This window comes from Ochotona curzoniae, unplaced genomic scaffold (genome assembly GCF_017591425.1).
Source record: "Ochotona curzoniae isolate NIBS_2020 unplaced genomic scaffold, NIBS_Ocur_1.0 contig_4105, whole genome shotgun sequence".
Taxonomy (NCBI): Eukaryota; Metazoa; Chordata; class Mammalia; order Lagomorpha; family Ochotonidae; genus Ochotona; species Ochotona curzoniae.
The window spans coordinates 8,368,831-8,388,710 of record NW_024466129.1 but is presented as its reverse complement, the minus strand read 5'-3'; the positions used below and the strand labels follow the sequence as shown (position 1 = coordinate 8,388,710).

Genomic DNA, 19,880 nt, shown 5'->3' with positions numbered 1-19,880 from the left:
ACAAATAAAAACATGGGCAGAATGCTCAACTCTTCCAATTACAAGACAGTAATTCATGTCTGAGGTGACAGACAACACCAAATACTCTGATCTGATTGCTACACATTACATTTATGTACTTAACCTCCACAGGGTCCTGCACAAATATAAAAATTACAGAAACAAGAACATGAAGAAAACAATGAAGCTCAAGTCAAGGAATCTAAGAAAAGCTGACAGAAGAAACCCCGAGAGATAATCTTTTTTTAAAGCATGTTTAAAAGGTAAAAGGAAAAATTGAGTTTAAAGCGGTAAAAAAAAAAAATCACTTTTTATGTTGCAATAGGATATATCACACATACCCTGCATTCATGATCTTTTCATTCCCACCACTAAAGGTCCTGTCAAAACCGTCTTGGGTTGGCAGAATCTTCTTTTGGCTTGCGGTTTGGAGATTCACAGACTTAGATCACTGGCCACATTAGTCCGCTGCCTGGTGAGGGACCCGTGTGTGCAGAGGGAAAATCACTGGGGCAGCCAGGGAGCAGAGACGCAGGGTAGAAGCTCTGAAGTTGAACCACCTTTCTCCTGAGGGCACACCGCCACACCAAACGCCTTTCATGAGACTCAGCTCCCGAACCCAGGATTACATCAACTCTCCATCACCCATTCATATGAATCCAACAACTTGGGGTTTTGAATGTCTGCCTGAGTTGGAGGAACCAAATGTGGTTCAAACCATAACACACATTAAATATGAAACTACAAGGCGTATGGAAATATTCATTCGACCCTTCCAAGAGAAGGGTGTGTTTTTAGGTCTGGGATCAACAAAGAGTCTACATTGAAAGAAACAGGAAAATATAAAAAGTGTTTTTTTCTATATGGACAATGATCACATGCAGGAAGTTCCTACAGAAATAAGTTCCAAGGCTTATGGTACTCTCTTCACACATTTTCATATAACTTAGAATGGAGAAACAGAGATAGGACAACACTTTCCATAGTAAAGCTGGTATTGTGAAAGTATGAGTGCCATACTTGGCACTCTGGAGAATGCACAATCTAGGTATCTCTCTCACGTGCCACCTTGTCGATTTCTCAGACACAGATTCTCTCTGAAAACTTCCCTCTTGGGGCCTGCTTGCCTCTCCCCACCACATCTACTCCTCAGCTACTGTCAGGGCTTGCCAGGAAACATGGGAGATGTATTTGGCTTAATTTCACCCACTCTTCCACTCCCGTGTTCTTCACCTTTCCTGAGCCATCCAACTCACCTCTACACTCGCATGAGTTCAAGTGTGTCTGGAACAGTGTCCCACAATCACCCAAGCTAAAGTGCAGAGGTGGGCATTTAATCAGACAGTTCAGACACTCGTTAAGATGCCTGTGTCTCACATTGGAGTACCTGGGTTCAGTATCTGACTCTGGCTCCTAATTCCAGCTTCCAGTTAATGCGTAATTGGGGAGGTAGCAGTGACGGCTTAAGCACTCGAGTTTCTGCCACCCTTTCAGGACATAAGGACTGAGTTACTTGCTGCTGGCTTTCACCCTGCCCCAGCCCTGACTGTTGTAGGTCTTTAGGGAACAAAGTAGCAGTTAGAAGCTCTCTGCATACCACCCCTGCCCAACTCTGACTTTCAGATAAACACCTCTATACATGGATGTGTATGTATGTGTATGTGTGTTGAGTAGCATGAGGACTTTGCATTCACTCATAACAAAAAAATGAAAACTCAAAGTAGCTCAAACTGGAAATATGTTGATAAGTTTGGTTTTTGTTTTTACAAAATGTCTTCATATATGCACAGAATATAGTGTACCTTCTTTGTGTTCAAGAGAGCATTAAGGTAAATATAGCCACTGCAAGAAGCATCAACACACAGTTCCTTATCCCTGGGCATACACTACAGACTAAGGACTAACAAAATCTTCACTGTACTCGCTCTTTCAAACCCACAAAGATTTCAAAATAACTTCTATAGGACTCCTTAGACGGATGTGGGCATGAAAGCAGATATCTACAATTCATGGTTCCTGGAATAAGACTGCATTGCATTTCTAAGATATTCTCTCCCTTGGAGAAAAAAAAAAAACTTTCCAAATAAGGCCTTCAGTGAAGGTCCTCTAAAGGTTTGTTTGTTTGTTTGGGGTTTTTTTCTTTTTTGTAAACATGAAGAATAGGCATTTGGCACAGTAGTGAAGGTAGAATGCCATTTGTACCTCTCATACTGGAATGCTTGGCTAGGATTCCAGTTCTGCTGCTAACACCAGCTTCCTGCTAACATACACCCTGAAAGGTAGCAGATGATAATTCAAGCACTTGAGTCCCTCGCGCCCACATAGGGAACCCAGAGCAAGCTCCTGTTCCTGGCTTTTGCCTGGCTCAACACTGGCTGCTGCAGACATTTAGGGAGTAAATCCGCAGATGCAGTACAGAGCACTCACATTTCTCTCTCTCTCTCTCTCTCTCTCTCTCTCTCTCTCTCTGTCTCTCCCACCTCCTTTCATATAAAATCAAAATGAATACAGTTGTTTAAGAAGCAAGATAAATGGCACAAAACTTCAGGTTTGTTACTGTGACTTGTCTTTGAATTACCTTTTTAACTGCTTCATCTGTTAGAATGGCTATAAGTAGCCAACCATAGTTTATAGTGAAGATAAAAATGAGATGATGTGAAACAAAATACTTAGCTCAGAACAGGTTGCCCTGTTTTGGGAGAGGGAAGAAAAGCATTTTCCTGATTGAATTGTGCCTTGCAGAGTTCTTGGCTCCCCAACCCAGCAATTTTTCCCCAAGGTCTCATGGGAAAATAGGGAAGGAACACTGGACACAGCTCCCAATGGCAAGGGTGCCTCTCCAGAGAGTCACGCCAACTGTTTCTCGGATATGAAGCATCTTCTTCCTTGCATGGCTCAACTTTCTGAAACTTCTGATTTTTTATTTAATTTTTTTTAAAAATTGTCATGACAATTCCTTAGTCTCAGGGACTTCCCCTTCCACCCTCCCTATTCCCCCGTCACTGATGTACCCATACTATTACAATAGTGTAATCTTTCAGCAACAGTCACAAGTCAGGCACTCTGCCATTTAAGTGTATCATGACATTGTAGGTACAGACAATGGTAGAAAGTCCAGCATCCTAACTTCAAGATATATTTAACAGTTTCATTGGGAGTCCTTCTTTTACTTAAGAGTAAAGCTGCATACTGCAATGTATCTTCATTTCTAAGTATGCTAACCTCCATTATACAATTCCTCTGGATGAATATATGTACATGCATGCTAACCTATGTATCTACTGATCTGGAATTTTGCATGAAGGTTGCTTTACATTAGAGAGAACTATGATATTTGTCCTTTTGGGATCGGCTTATATCACTGAGCATAATGGTCTCTACTTTCCGAAATTTCTACGCCAGGAAGATGGTGGGTGACTTGATACATCACTGTACCACACCATCACCCCCTAAAAAAACACAATGTAATAGACATAACGGGCAAAACTCTGCTGAGAAGCAAAAAGTGGTCAACTGAGTCTACATACCTGGCTGAGCTGGAAGCTTCAGGATGCCTTGGGTAGGTTTTGGGGAGGTTTGCAAGTTCCTGGGCCATCACATGCTGGGTATAGTCATCCCGCCATGTAAAACCTGTGGGGAAAGTGCAAAAAGCCATATTAGCAATATGGAAATGAACATAAAGTGGTTTCTTTAACTGCCCTCCTTGCAAATGCTTTCCCTCCAGCAAACTAAGGGGCTCTGTCTCTGTACTATTAGACCATACAAATAATAGATGCATGGCTACTAAAAAAAGTTTTGAGGGATTCTTAAAGCATATCGAGCAATGAGTGTTAAACTAAATAGGACTTTAGTTAGAAAAAAAGATCTTGGTCCAATATAAAAGATGGAGACTTTTCTGCATAGTGAGGTTCTGGTCAGTGATGGTGGACTAGGCAGCACTCATGCCCTATTCTGCCTGCTCACCACCATACCATGGGCAATTTGTTCTTCCTAACCCCATCTTGCTTAAGAGGCAAGCATTTGGAATGGAATAGGGGGTATTGTTACTGTGAAAGCAATTATCAAGGGGCTTAATGTACTGTATCTGGCAGCCAATTACATTATATTTACACTCAAATGTTATGACAAAGAGCCTTATAACAAGGGTGAAGTAGTTATGAAGGCAAAATCCATGTGATTATGCATTAATTACATGCACTGTGGATCACATGATAATTATGCTCAGAATTACCAAATAACTCCCAAGAATAATTATTATGCAATTTGTACATTTTAGATCTTATGGTAACACTTCAGCACTTAGAACTACCCTATGCAATTATCTATAATTATCTAATCACTAAATATCATGTAATTACAGAGATATATTTTTTTGCCCTATACAAAAACACATTACCCAAATCTTCAAATCAGGATTGTTGCAAGGAGGGAGGTAAGCATGTCCAGAAACACACATGCTGAACGGAATTAGAAGAAATACTGAAAAAATGCAACCTGTCTTCATGAGTACGTTTGAATGTTTTTCTCAAATGCAAATTCAGAAATTTTCAAATTTAAAAATAGTAAGACACAGAAAGCTAGAATATTTTCACATCCTGGAAAATTGAATGTCATTACCCAAAGTGGAAGTTGCTGGGGAAATTCACCAAATATGATGGTCTCCAACTTGTTCTAGGCAGCAGTGTTTGGGATGCAACATTTAGAGAATAGGCCCACACTCACTGTTTCCTTTACTCAGGACCAAGTGTACTTAATGATAAGCAAATCTATTCCATTTGCCAAATGCACCCTCTATGAAATGCATGTTTATGTCACTAGAATTGCCCATTCCCAGGAAACTGCTCAACTGAAAACACATTTTAATGTTGGCACAATATTGAAATGAAGCATATTATAACCATGCTATTTTCCAAAAGATAGTTTTATATTCTTGTATTTAAACAAAAAAGAATCAACGACCAAAAATAAACTCAATATTAAAAAAAAATCTCATTTGCAAAATTGAACTGAAATTTAGCAGTTTTATCTAAAGAGCACAGAAGTCTGAGCTACGTCGACTCTGGGATGTGTGATAGAGTTTGGCCCAACTAGGCTGGGTCATCGACGCTGGCAAGCCTGAGGAAGACCCTCTACTCCTCAAGCCGAATCTCTAGCCTCTCCTAGGATCATGACAGAAACCATTTTAACTGCCGTTAAAAGGAGGTTGAGAGAGAATTAAGAAGGTCTCAGATGGGGCCCGGCGCGGTGACGCAGTGGTTAAGGTCCTCGCCTTGCACGCCCGGGATCCCATATGGGCACCGGTTCTATCCCTGCAGCCCCGCTTCCCTTCCAGCTCCCTGCTTGTGGCCCGGGAAAGCAGTCGAGGACGGCCCAAAGCTTTGGGACCCTGCACCCGCGTGGGAGACCCGGAAGAGGCTCCTGGCTTCGGATTGGCTCAGCTCTAGCTGTTGCGGCCCCCTGGGGAGTGAATCATTGGACAGAAGATCTTCCTCTCTGTCTCTCCTCCCTGTATATCCGCCTTTCCAATAAAAATAAAAAATAAATCTTAAAAAAAAAAGAAAAGAAAAAAAGAAATTAAAATGGGATATCCACTATTTAATTAAATTCTAAATTAAAATTATATTAATAAATATATTAAGTATAAAAACCAACAAAAAACATAAATGATGGCTGAGAACATTAAAGAAAATATTCAACTATATGGTATCTATAAAAATTATCTTAATACAATGATATATGAAAAATAAGACTAAAATTGTGGTTAACATAGAAATATTAATTAAGCAATAACAGCGGTGACTATACTAATACCAGATTAATCTTTGGAGCAAAAAAAAAAAAAAACTGTTGCCAGAGACAAATAAGATAATTTTAAAGTGATAAGACATGGTTCTCTCAAATATATATGCAACCAAAAGACAGCTGCAAAATATGTGCAGCAGAAATTGAAAACAAAAAAAGTAGACAATCCCAGAAATATAAGCAGAAGTCTTCTAGGGAAGTGACAGAAGACTGTCTGGAAAATCTCCAAACAATATATTTCTAAGTAATCTATAATTCAAAAAGAATCTGGTAAAGGAGTAGGCTATGGAAAAAAGAAAACATGAAATAGAATGAAAATGAACCTACAATACAGCAAAATTTGTGGGAGTGTCATGAACCGTGCTAGTAGGTTAAAGAACAGCAACACGTGCTCATGGCAGTCATCATGGAAACAGCATCTGAAGATATTCAACACCCGCTCATGATGGAACTATCCGAGAAAATGAAATCCAGAGAAATGTCCTCAGCTTGCTAATGAACGTGCACACACATCTCACAACCAGCACCATGCTACGTGGAAAGGAACAAGGCCCTCTCACCACTCATTGAGCACACGTGGAAACTTATACTCAATTCAATGGGGAAAGATATGGATGCAGATCAGGATGAAAGAAATAAAATGGTGCCCATTGGGTTGGCAAGGTGGCAGGATAGGGCGAGGACACATTTAAATTGATGGAGAATAATTAGCCAGAGTGAAGCGGATGGGACGAACTTCAGGAGCTAGGAGAGGCGAAGTCAATGGCAGAGGGGTGTCTACAGGGGGCACGGACGCTGGGAAGCAGCAGGGACAACAGAGTGGTGTTGCCGTGATCAGATACCCAGCAGTGGTCAGATGGCAGCAATCAGTGATCAGAGCTCTCCTGACAACAAGGTGGCAAGGGGAATTCACTAGGATCAGGAGGTGGACTAAGACAAAGAACTGCCCATCCTGCTGATTTGTTCAATTGACCACGAAGAGACGAGTGGCAGATGGATTTCACAGCACAAACTCCACCATTGCCACACTGGGCACCATTTTGTGTACTGTGGCAAAGGCTGAAGGAATTGGAGGGACAACAATAAGCTGCACATGTGCTAAGCCAGGAGCAAAATTAATTTTGGATCAGCACATTGCATTGATCCCAAAAGGAAATTAATACCGACTCAGCATCCTACAGGTTCCGACCAAACCAAGTCCAGGCAGACCCAGGACCCCACCAGTGCCACATCAGGTGCCATTCTGTGCACTGTGGCAAAGGCTGCAGGAATAGAAGCACAACAGATAGCTGAGCGTGTATTAAGCCAGAAGTGATAGAAGACATTTTGTGCAGTGTGGCAAAGACTGAGACCAGCATGAAAACAGTGAGCTGCACAGGTGCTAAACCAAGAGCAAAATCAGTTTGGGCTCAGTGCATTCCATTGATCCCACCAGGAAATCAGTACCGACTTGACATCCTGTGGGTTCCAACCAAAACGGGTCCAGGTGGTGCTCAGACCTAAAGGCCAGCAGGTTCTGGCAAGACCAGGGCCCAGTGAGTTAGGACAGCTGGCATCTCCCTAATCCAGGCATTGATGGGGCCAGAGATGAAGAAAGGTTATGCAGGCAAGGGTGCAGCCACAACGCAAAACCACAGGGGCTTAAGAGTGGTGAGCCAGGACCTGGGGCTACAGAGACCATGGTAGAAGCCTACCACAAGAATTCAGGAATGAAACTTGCTGGAGGGAGCAGCACAAGTGATTGCAAATGAAGAACCAGATACTCAACACAGTCAATAAAATTGATCTGTAGAGCAGTGGGCAACACAGCTTAGAAACCAGCCCTAAAGAGAGGAATCTTCTAACCAGAATAGCAATGACCAAGAGCAAAGGAAGAGACAAAGACACAGTGCATATTACAGATGCTTCCCCTGCAGGAACAAAAGCCTTTGTCAACCTCAGAGTTAAGTGAGGAAGACATCGAGAAAATAGGAGATTGAACAAACTTACAAAGTTTTGAATCAATAATGAGAAGCACATACAGGAGTTCAAAGAATTTAAGGAATGTGTCATACAACAAATAGCAGCAATGATTCAAATAAAAGCTGATATGCTGAAAATTAAGAACACAATAGAATAAATCTAAAATTTAGTGGAAAGCTTCAATAATACAGTGAGTGAGGCAGGAGAAAGAATCTCAGGATTTCTTCCACAATGGGGATACAATTTAAAAGCTGGAAATGGATCTAACTCAGTCAAAAAAAATTCAAGAATTAACAGACACCATTAAAATGCCAAATGTAAGAGTTATGGGAGTTCCAGAAGGTGCAGAAAGAGAAGCAGGGTTTAAAGATATATTTAATGAAATATTAAATGAAAACTTTCTAAATATGAAGAAAGAATTCAGAAACAACATCCAGGAGGAGCAAAGAACTCCCAACAGTGTTGACCAAAAGTCATCTTCACCAAAAGACAAGATAATCAAGCTCTTTTCAGTCGAAAATAAGCAAAAGAACCTTAAATATGCATGCAAAAAAAATCAATTCACGTTTAGAGTAGTCCCTATCAGATTCACAGCTGACCTCTCAGGGGAAACTTTACAGGCCAAAAGAGAATGGAGTGACAAATTCCAGATTTTAAAGCAGAAAAATTGTCAGCCCAGAATAACTTATCCCCAAAATCTTTCCTTTGTCCTTAAAATTAAATGAAATTCTTGCATAGTAGCAAAAAGAATTTGCCTTTTCTAGATCTGCTCTACAAATGATGCTTAAAGATGTTCTCTTGACAGAGACCAGGAATAGCACACACCAAAATCAAAGGCAAACCTGAAGAACATCCCAGGAAAAGACTAAATCAAACAATGAACAAGCCATCGTCAAATGACAGGACCAAATTACTGCCTATTCATAATAACCCTGAATGTAAATGGCTTAAACTCATCAATCTGGCATGAGAGATTAGGAAACTGGATCCCAAAACAAAACTTTTCTATCTGTTATCTAGAGGAGACACATGTCATCAACAGATAGGTGGAAAATGAAAGTGAAAGGATGGAAAAAGATATTCCAGGCTAATGGAAATAGCCATTCTTATCTCAGATAACATAGACATTGATGTGAAAAAATGAAAAGCCATAAAAAGGGACACCACATAATGATCAAAGGATCTATTTAGCAGGAAGAGATCACAATAATAAACATAAACTTATCAAATGTCAGAGCAGCTAGCTATGTGGAAAAATACTAATGGATCTAAGGAGAGAAACAGAATCCAATGCAATAATAATGTGGGACCTTAATTCCCTACTAACATCAGATCAACAAGGAAATAACAAAGCTCAACTAGACTCTAAAGCAAACGGACTTTATTAATATCTACAGAACCTTTCAACCTACAGAGAACACACTTGTTTTTTTTCATCAGCTTATGGTACTTTCTCCAGGGCTGACTACGTTACAGGCTGAAAACCAAGCCTCAGCACATTTTATGAAAATCAAAATTTTACCATGCATCTTCTCAGAACATCTTGGAGTGAAACTAAAAACCGATAGTTCAAAATACTCTAGAAGACATGCAAAGACCTGAAGACTGAATAATATGCTTCTCAATCAACAATGGGTTACAGAGGAAATCAAAGAGAAAAAATTTTTAAAATCGCTTGAAATCAAATAAAGGAATCAAGATACAACATATCAAAACTCATGGGACACAGTCGAGTCAATGTTAAGAGGAAAGTTCATCTCAATCAATGCTTACATTATAAAATCAGAAAAGCACCAAGTAAATGAGTGATCCACCAGTTGACAGATCTAGAAAAACAGCAGCAAAGCAATCCCAAGATTAGCGGGAAATAAGAAAGAACCAAAACAATAGAGGAAATAAATTGAACAGAGACCAAAAGAACAATACATAAAGCCAATGAGTCAAAGCGCTGTGGTTTTTTTTTTTTAAGATTTATTTATTTTTATTGGAAAGGCAGATATACAGAGAGGAGGAGAGACAGAGAGGAAGATCTTCCGTCCGATGGTTCACTCCCCAAGTGACCGCAATGGCTGGTGCTGTGCCAATCTGAAGCCAGGAGCCAAGAATTACCTCCAGGTCTCCCATGTGGGTGCAAGGTCCCAAGATTTTGGGCCGTCCTCAACTGCTTTCCCAGGCCACAAGCAGGGAGCTGGATGGGAAGTGGAGCTGCCAGGATCAGAACCGGCGCCCGTATGGGATCCTGGCGTGTTCAAGGTGAGGTCTTTAGCTGCTAGGCCATGCTGCCAGGCCCAAAGTGCTGGTTTTTTTTAAAAGGCAACAAAATAGATCTCCTGGGCCCAGCGCCATAGCCTGGCAGCTGATATCCTGGTCTTGAATGCACCAGGATCCCATATTGGTGCTGGTTCTAATCCCAGCAGCCCTGCTTCCTATCCAGCTCCATGCTTGTGGCCTGGGAAGGCAGTCAAGGATGGCCCAAAAGCTTTGGGACCCTGCACCCACATGGGAGACCGAGAAGAGTCTTCTGGCTCCTGGCTTCAGATCGGCTCAGGTTCAACCACTGCAGCCACTTGGGGAGTGAATTAGCAGACGGAAGATCTTTCTCTCTGTCTCTCCTCCTCTCTATATATTTGACTTTATAATAAAAATGAATAAACCTTAAAAAAAAAAGAGGATTTTTTTTTAAAAAAACGAAGAAACATATCAAGTTCCTGGTTCGGCAGGATCAACATAATCAAAATGTCACTATTACCAAAAGTAGTATACAGATTCAACGCATTCCTAATTAAAATCCCAACAACATTGTTCTCAGAAATAGAAATGATGATACAAAAGTTCATCGGGAAACAGAAAAAAACCACACATAGCCAAAGCTATCCTGAAGGAAAAATACGAAGCAGGAGAAAACGCAATTGCAGAACTCAGAACAAACTGCAGAGCAATGGTCGTCAAAACAGTCTGGTACAGGTACAGAAACAGAGAAAAAGATCAATGAAACACAGTAGAAATCCCAAAAGGGAGTCCAATTAGTCCTCGACAAAAGAACTTAAAATAATCCAGGAAAAAATCTGGTCTCCTTAACAAACACTGTTGGGAAAATTGGATAGCAGCCTGCAAAAGTAAGAAGCAAGTCCCCCTACCTGTCACCTTAAAAAAAACACAGTTTTAAATGGATCAAGGACCTAAATTGGCACCCAGACCATCAAACTATTAGAAGAAAACCTAGAAAGGACCCTCCTTCACTGTTGGTAGTAGTGTGGGCTAGTACAACCACCCTGGAAGTCAGTATGGAGAGGGCTAAGAAAACTCAAAATAAACCTGTTATATGACTCAGCTATCTCACTCTGGGAATATGTTCAAGTGAACTGAGATCTGCATATGAGAAAGGCATCTGCAATCCTACATTTACAGCAGCACAACCTACAACAGCAAAGACATAGGAATAACCCAGACACCCATCAGACAAGGAATGGATAAAGAAACTGTGCTACATCGAGTGTTCAGCCGTGTGGTTGGGGCAAAAGCAGCTCCCTGCAGTGTGGCAGCTGTGGGGGGCGTCCCAGCCAGGCCGGACCCAATGCTGGGGACACAGGCCATGGTCACTGCCGACAGGTGGTGACCGAGTCCTAGGCTGTGGGCTGTTGTTAGGATATATAATTGTTGCTTAGGGACACCCATGGACACGGCCTGTTTGAGTGTAGGTGAGGGATGAATTCTGGGTGGATTCCCAGCAATGGGGTCAACGGAACTTTCTGGCAAGCGTGGAGACTGAGACCTGGTGGTTTAGAGGGGAGAGTCCAAAAGATCTATTTGGGCCAGACTGATTCACCAGCCCAGATGGGAATCCTGGGATGCGCTGTTAATGTAGAGCATCTCTGACTGCCACAAACCAGTTCACACCAAAGCTATGGGTGGGGGCCTGTCTGGCAGACCTAGGTGCCAGTACCTGACTGAGTGATAGAACAGTGGACAGGTCACATTTGGCAGGTCAAGACACTAACCAGCACGCAAGAGAACCAGGTAGATTCTTTGGGAGAAGTGTGGGCCCAACTTTGTGAAAATACAAGGCCCATTGGTTAGCTCACAAACTGGGGTGGTAATGGGCTGACCTAAGCGTGACCATGGGACCTGCCATCACTCATGGGTAAAGGAACTGACAACAGTCTGGGCAAGTCAAGGCAGCAGCACCCAAATTTGCACCTAAAATAGGATTTGGGGTAGGCTGGGCTGCAATTCAGCTCAGGGTTAGACCAGGCAAGGCTGAGCAAACTTCAACTCACAAGGAAGAACAAAAATCAGGATGGAGCACATGTCATTCCGTTCTAGGCTCTTACCCAAACTGGTCTGCATGAAGCAGGAATACTAGGACACAGCATCGAAGGCAAAGGCTGAGACAGGTGAAGGGCTAAGCCAACTGGGTCAGAGCAACCACTGGCACGCTCAAAATCTAGGGCTGGAATAGGCTCAGTTGGAGAGCTGTGAGAGTACACCCTTGCTGGTTTGCAGTTCCCATGGGAGGGTGCGGGGCAGGGAGTGGGGGCTGTGTTCTGGTCTGGATATGACTGCAATCTCCTTTGGCACAAGTGTGAACCAGGGCTAGGTACACTTAGCTGGGCTAGACAACAGCACCATCTGGTGCTCTGGAGAACCTGGGTAGATATAGGATGGACTAGGCTGGGTCTCTGCCCCTACCGAGCTATGCGTGAGCAGTGTCTGTGTATGGACAAGCCTTGGCTGGGGTGAAACAGCCAACACCAAGAACTGGAATGGATTAAAGGCCAGCAAGAAGGGCTGGCCCATGGACCTACCAGTATGCACAAGACCTGGCACAGGGAGAGGTTCTGAAGGAGGAGCTTGGGAAATTCCTCTGTCAGAACAAAGCCCCTGCAGGTGAGCACAAGAACCACAATAGGGAGGAACCCAGACCAGGCCAGAGAAAAATTCCCACCAGCATACATATGGCATAGGTCGGGGGCAGACCAGGCTGAACCTTTTCACATCAACTGCTGGCGAATCTGAGCACCAGCACAGAGTGTGGGTCAGGCCAGGTTCGGTCGCAACACATACCAGTGCACATTACGGAGTGTCAAAGTGAGGTGAGCCATACCAGATGTGGTTGCAGCGCACAAACAGCACACATGAGAACCGAGGGGGAGGAGGCAAAGCCGGCAGGGGGAATGTGGGCCCCCCTGCTGGACAACCACTCCCACTGAAGAGCATGAGTTGGGATGGGGGCAGACCAGACAAGGCAGGGCTACAAAACCTGTGGACCTCAGGTGAGCTAGATCAGGGAAAAGTCAGGTTGGGCTGATTGTTCCGACTGGTACAAGCAAAAACTAGAATGGGTTAGGGTTGGTTGGGCTTTGCCATAGCATCAGTTGGCAGAGGTTGACACTTGGGGCCAATTCTGTTAAGTTAAATGCCAAAACCACCTGAGGAATGCATAATCCAGAAGTGGGAGTGGCCTAGCAGGGAGATAGTGGGCACCTCCCTCTTGGGTTACCACTCCCACTGGAGAGCATGAAAACCAGGACAGGGACAGGGGTGGCTACACAGAAAAGCACCCGCCAGTATGTGTGTGGGCCGGGTAGTAGGGCTAGTTGGGTTGAACTAGGCTTCAGTGCCCATTGACAAGTACCAGAGCTAAATGGGATGTGAGACAAACTGAGCAAGCCTGTGGTAATACTGGCATGTATGGAACCAGGGTAAGGAGCAGGCCTGGTAGGGGTTATGGGGAGTCGCCCCAACTAGGCTGCAGCTCCCACTGGTTTGTGTGTGGACCGAGCATGCACTGGGCAGGATCAAGCTGGAGTATAACACCCATTGGTTCAAGAGGATGACAGGGCTGGAAACAGAACTGACCCAGCAATTGCAACAACCAGCATGCGCATAAGCTGATTGGGGTGACAGACTATGTCAGACCCTGTACTGGCAAATTCACACATGAATCAGGTCTGGAATCACCTCAGACTAAGTTTCTTTGGAGATCCCTCCAACTGAATTGCTGATCTCAGAACCCCAACCATGAAGAGACTGTCAGTCAGTGGATTCTGAATAGGTTTCATTGTGATTGGAACGGTGAGATTGGCAGCAATTCAGACCTGTTGAACTATCAAAACTGCTTGAACAAGATTATCAGAGCGTGCCTCACATCGGGGACCTGGGATGGGTGGGAGGCTGGGTGAGGCTTCTCCCTTTGTTTCTCCCCTGACCCCAGATACAGGGGAGAAAATAATGATATACTTGTGGAAACAATGGTCTTACCCACTTTCCGGTAGCGCTTGACCCTTTGTACCCTAATCAACTAAGTAAGATTAGAACTAACTAAATAAAAAGAAACTGTGCTACATCTACCTCATATAATACTACTCAAACATTAAAAAGAATGAGATTATACCATTTGCAACCAAAGGGTCCCAACTAGAGACCGTTATACTCACTGAAACAAGCCAATCCCCCAAGGACAAATATCACATGTCTCTCATATAAGCCAACCTTCAGGCAAATATAAGATCAATAGCCCTTTCAGTACTGTTTTTACTACATTTCAGGTTGATATTTTTCTTTTTATTTTCATTTCTTCAAAACAGTTTCTTTTCTGTTATTAAACTCTTGACTAAGTCATAGATCATGCAGTAGCATTAGTCTCTCCAAGAAGGATTTTTGTTTTCTTTTTCATTTCTTCAGCAACACACTGGTCATTCAGTAACATGTTATTTAACTTCATGTTTCTGTAAATGTTCCATTTTTCTCTCTGTTGCTGATTTTATTTTGCGGTTTTTCATTTAAGGGGATATACAGTAATTGTGTAATAGAGACTATCATATCCAGATGTGAAAATACAATGCAGTATGCAGCTCTACTTCCTTATCAAAGATGGCCTCTCAGTTAACGTGGATAATAGGGTGCTGGGCTTTCTGCCGTTGTCCATGCCTTCAGTGTCAGGATATACTTAAATAGCAGAATGATGGACTCATCACTGATTGTGAAGAACTGTAGTATTGGGACGATATGGTGGAAATCAATTGGAGAAAGGGGATTTGGAGAAAGAGGAAGGGAAATCCCAGAGCCTATAGAAATGTATCATGGAATAATAAAATAAATAAATTGTTTAGAAACAGTGCCCATTTCCATATGGCATAATATCTACATGGCAAATCTTGAGATAATTAAAAAAAAAGTCTAAAACTGTTATGTTAGATAAGCTGTTTTCTATTCACTAGCAATGGACACATAGACAAGCAATTAAAAATAAAATCTTATTCACAATCACTCAATGATTAAATATTTAGATGTAAATCTAACAAAACATATATAGTATTTGTATGATGAAAATTATGAAACCAAGTGAGAACTAAAAGAAACATACCCTGCTGATGGGCACTCCACATAATAGCATCAATTATGTCCAAATCGATACAAACATTTACTATCATTCCCATCAAAATCCCAGCAAGATGCTTTGTAGCAAAAGAGAAGATATTTCTATGTAATTCGTTAAAAACTAGAGGGGCTAAAGCAATTTGGAAAAAAAAAGAAAAATGAAGTGGAAAGGATCTTTATACATAATTTCAAATCTTATCATAAAGTTACTTATTCAAGACTGCGGAGCAGAGAGAGAGACAGACAAACACAACAGTGGGATGGACAGAAATCCCAGACACGGATCCACGTAAAAATGGCCAAAGGATTTCTGACAAAGTTTCAAACACAACCTAATAGTGGGAAGGCTGCACCTGCCATATGTAGTGTTGGAATGAGTGGATGACTATAGGTAAAATAGAGACTACCATTGAAGCCTCATCATTTATGCAAGATACAACTCATGGACATGGAACAAAACAAAAAATACTTTCAGGAAAAAGATCTTTGTACTTAGAGATAACAAAGAGTTCTTTGACTAGATGTTAAGTGATGTCCATGCAAAAGAAAAGCACTTAAAATGACCTCAAGAAATTAGAAAAAACTTTACTCTCCCAACGGGAGCCTTGTTACAATGATAAAACAAAGATAAGCTGAGAGAAAGAGAAATATTTGCAAACCACATATCTGTCCAAGGATTAGAATCTAGAACGTTTACAGAGCTCTCAAAACTGAATATCTTTTTTAAAATCCAATTTAAAAATGGGTAAAAGTCACAAGTGGAAATTTCAGTGAAGAGAACCTACATGTGACCAATAAGCACACAAAAGATACACACCAACCACTAGGCTAATGGAAATTCAACCCACAGTAGCTGTCACTACACACTTACTGCGTTGCCTGGAACAGATAATAATGACATCATCAAACCCAGGCAAGCGACAGAGCAACTGGATCCCTCTGTACATTTCCTGGTGGGAATGAAAAACGATGTAGCCATTTTGGAAAACAGTGTGACAATTTCTTAAAAATTCCAAGTATGAAGTGGGAACACAGGGCACATGCAGAGGTCTGCGGTGTGTGGAATCCCGTTTCACAAGGGAGACACATGACCAAAGACACACGACTTTCTGGTTAGGAACCACATTCTCTCTCTCTCTTTCTGTCTTTTCTCCGATTGCACATATGTGCACATTTGTCATAAAAGCCAACAATTCAACACCTGCTTTTCTAACAGAGATGGACTAGAGAAGAACTGCAAGATAACACAATGGCAAAAAGGAGCATTGTGTAATATGGGGTGGCGAGTGGGGTGTCCAATTCAGCAGCAGAGGGAAGTACAGACTGCAGTCTCAAGAGGCCTTGACCACCCCATAACCTGGGGAGGGATGAAAGTTTTCTGAATATAACAGATATACTGTTCAACCATGTCTTAAAAAGATGATCCACATGCCGTTATGATATAAAAATTTTAAATCATTGTACTTTACTATTTACACAGGTCTGAACTGTGCTCTGGCCACTGTTTTATATATCTCCTGCTTTAATCCTCAGGGTCTCTGAATAATGAGGATGGCAGAGAGAAGGGAAGTACACTTCAGGAGAACTACCAAAATAGTCCATTAGGGATTGTTGGGCCGTGAACTCCAAGGCCATGGTGTGGATGGTTTGAGAAGCAAAATTGGTACAAAACAAACAACACACTGATTATCAGTTACATGCAAAAGTAAAAGAGAACAAGACATAAGGGTAACTGGCCATATTGGTTAGGTCACTGGGAAAACCAGCAAATTGTGAAGGAGGAGGGGGTAGGGAATTCATCTGCCTGAGATGGGGACGCTATGCTTTCCAGAGCCTGGTCTGCAGGACAGAGGTGGTGGACAATGCAAGGAGCAGGCTTACCAGGGATGAGAACTGAAGGAGGAAGAAGAGAGGGCAAAGTAGGTTGTAGTTTGTCCCTAGAGACTCAGGTGCAAGGGCCTCGGTCCCCAGCATGACAGTAGTGTCAGGGAGTGTGGTCTTTGAAGAGGTAGGGCCTAGTGGGAGTTCCTAGAAAAGGATTAATACCTCTGGGTGGCCAGGACAAGGTCTTTGGGAGGGGGCAGGACCAGTGCTATAAGGGCAGGTTGTTTCCTGACAAGCCACAGTTGAGCTCTCTCCCAGGCACTCCCACCAGGTGGTAATGGGCACTCTGGTGAGATGCAGTTGGCAGGCCGTCATCAGATACTAGCCAGTGTGTGCTGCTTGTATTTCCCAGCCCTCAGACCAAGCAGCCAAACCACCCACTTTTCTTTTGCTTTTGAATTAATGGAGCTAAGACATGGTTTAAAAGATTTATCTATTTGAAAGCCAGAGCAACAGAGAGAAGGAGCAATGAACTAGTTAGAAAGGAGAAGGACTGAGCCTTTCTCCTCTGGTTCACTCCTCAAATGGCCACAAAAGCCAGGTCTCCTTCAGGCTAAGGGCAAAAGCTTGGAATTCCATCCAGGTCTCCCACATGGATGGCAGAGGCCTAAGCACTGCCTTCCCAGGAGCACCAGCAAGAGAGCTGCTTCAGAAGTGGCATGGCTGGGCCTGGAACTGGCACTCAAGAACGGAATGTCTGTATTACAGGCAGCAGACACGAGCCCCAACAACTTATATAGCACGCAGTGTGTCGAGCATTCTGACAAAACAACATGAAACAGAATAAACAAAGTACATAGGACATGGTTCTGAACAGTGTATAAATAAGTGCACCAAGAAGAATAAAATGTTAGCATAGGAGCCAGTGCTGTGGGCCAACACATTAAGCTGCTCTCTGACAACAGCATCCCATTTCAGAGCTCCTGTTCACATGCCTGCTGCCGCCCCCAACCCCTCTCTGATCCAGGTTCCTACTACTTCAGCCAGGCTATCAGTGGAAGATGACTCAAGCTTCCCCCGCCAGCTCAAGGAAGACCTAAAAGGAGTTCCTGGCTTTCACCTTCAGCCTGGTCCAGACCTGGCTTTTTCAGCCACTTGGAGACTGAACCAAAAGATAGAAGCTCTCTCTCCATAACTCTAACTTTCAAATAAATAAGTCTTTTTCTCTTTCTTCTTAAAACCACAGAAGTAAAAGCTACATGTGACAAACTAATAGGTTTCAAGAGGAAGATATGTATTTTACAGTGAGATCTGATGAAGATTTACTGAAATTTCACAAAATATTACTTGCCCTTCCAGTGTGTCATATTTCATCTATCTTATTATATGTTCTTCGATTTTCCTTTTCTAAGCTCCTGGTTATAGCACTCTAAGAGCCTCATGATCCTTAATTGGTATAGCTCACACTTCAAAAAAGATCATAGCCAGGTGATGACAACCCATCAGGATGGATGGAGCCAGGCTGCAGGTGGAGATGCAGAGAATTAGAAATGAAAAAGGCCACGAAGTGCAGGGAGCCCTAGAAGTCACAGGACAAAGCCACATTTTAGGGTGGTCAGAAAGGTGTGCCGCAAGTGGAGACACAAGAGACAAGAAGCCAACTGCAAAGGGAAAAACGTAGCAGGGGCCCGGTACTGTAGCATAGTAGGTAAAGCCCTCGCCTTGCATGTTTCAAGATCCCATATAGGTGCTGGTTCTAATTCTGGTGATCCTGCTTCCTATCCAGATCCCTGCCTGTGGCCTGAAAAAGCAGCTGAGAATGGCCCAAAGCCTTGGGACCCTGCACCTGTGAGGGAGACCGGGAAGAGGCTCCTGGCTCCTGCCTTTGGATTGGCACAGCCCTCATCATTGCAGCCACTTGGGGAGTGAATCAGCAGATGGAGGATCTTTCTCTTTGTCTCTCCTTCTCTCTATATATCTACCTTTCCAATAAAAATAAATAAATCTTGAAAAAAAAAAGCAGATCTAAAACAGAAGCTGAAACTGAAATCCATATGCATGTTTTCATGACATTCATTTTTCATAAACATTTTGAAGAGCCCTTGTATACATGCATTTTGAATATTTTGTAACAAAATAAGCTTCTTTTAATTCCACTACACATGACTTTCTGAAGTCCCCACCTATAACAGCAAGGAAAAGGAGAATTTTTACTGCCCACACAAAGAGAGTGGGACGGATCCTTCACCAGCCTGGGCAGAAACGCGAGAGGAAGAGTTGCTGAGGACAGAGGCAGCCTAAGACTCGGGCCAAGGAGCTCAGGCTTATCTCCAGGAGTGAGGCAGCAAGGGACTGACTTCAGGCTCAGTAATACTGAATCAGAGTGGCCAGTCAGTGGTACGAACAGGAACCCAAAACTTGCAGCATTCCGTCTTACTCAGGGGAAGGGTGGGTGAATTCCAAAATCAGAACAAAGTCCGAGTTGAAATGTGACTGCAGAGGTGCTGCCTGGGACACCTCCTTCCCACATCCGTGCCTGAGTACAAGCCCCAGCGACACTTCGGAGGCGAGCTTCCTGCCAGCGGGTACCCAGGGAGACAGCAGGTGGCAGGTGCGTACTTGGGACTCTACCACCTAGGAGGAAGGAAGACCTGGCTTGAGTTCCTGGCTCACAGTTCCAGACACAGCCAGGAACCACTGTGTATAACTGAGAACTGAACCAGCAAACAGGAGCTCTGTGTGTGTGTGTGTGTGTGTGTGTGTGTGTGTGTGTGTGTGTGTGTGTACTCGCCTGCCTTCAAGTACATAAAAATATGTTAAAAATTAAAAAGGTTAAAAAAAAAAGCCAGAGCAATGAACTCTCATTCTAAACACTCTTGAAGGAGGAGGAGTCAGGGAAGCTGAGGGGAGCA

The 19,880-nt window shown here is 42.9% G+C and overlaps 1 protein-coding gene across 1 annotated transcript in view; it reads right to left on the bottom strand.

The window, feature by feature from the left end:
- Positions 1 to 19,880, bottom strand: part of PTPRN2 (protein tyrosine phosphatase receptor type N2) — a 914,532-nt gene that overhangs the window by 622,124 nt on the left and 272,528 nt on the right. The window contains exon 4 of the mRNA XM_040984210.1: positions 3,528 to 3,630. Coding sequence (XP_040840144.1) covers positions 3,528 to 3,630 — 103 coding nt within the window. The remainder of the gene's footprint in view (positions 1 to 3,527; positions 3,631 to 19,880) is intronic.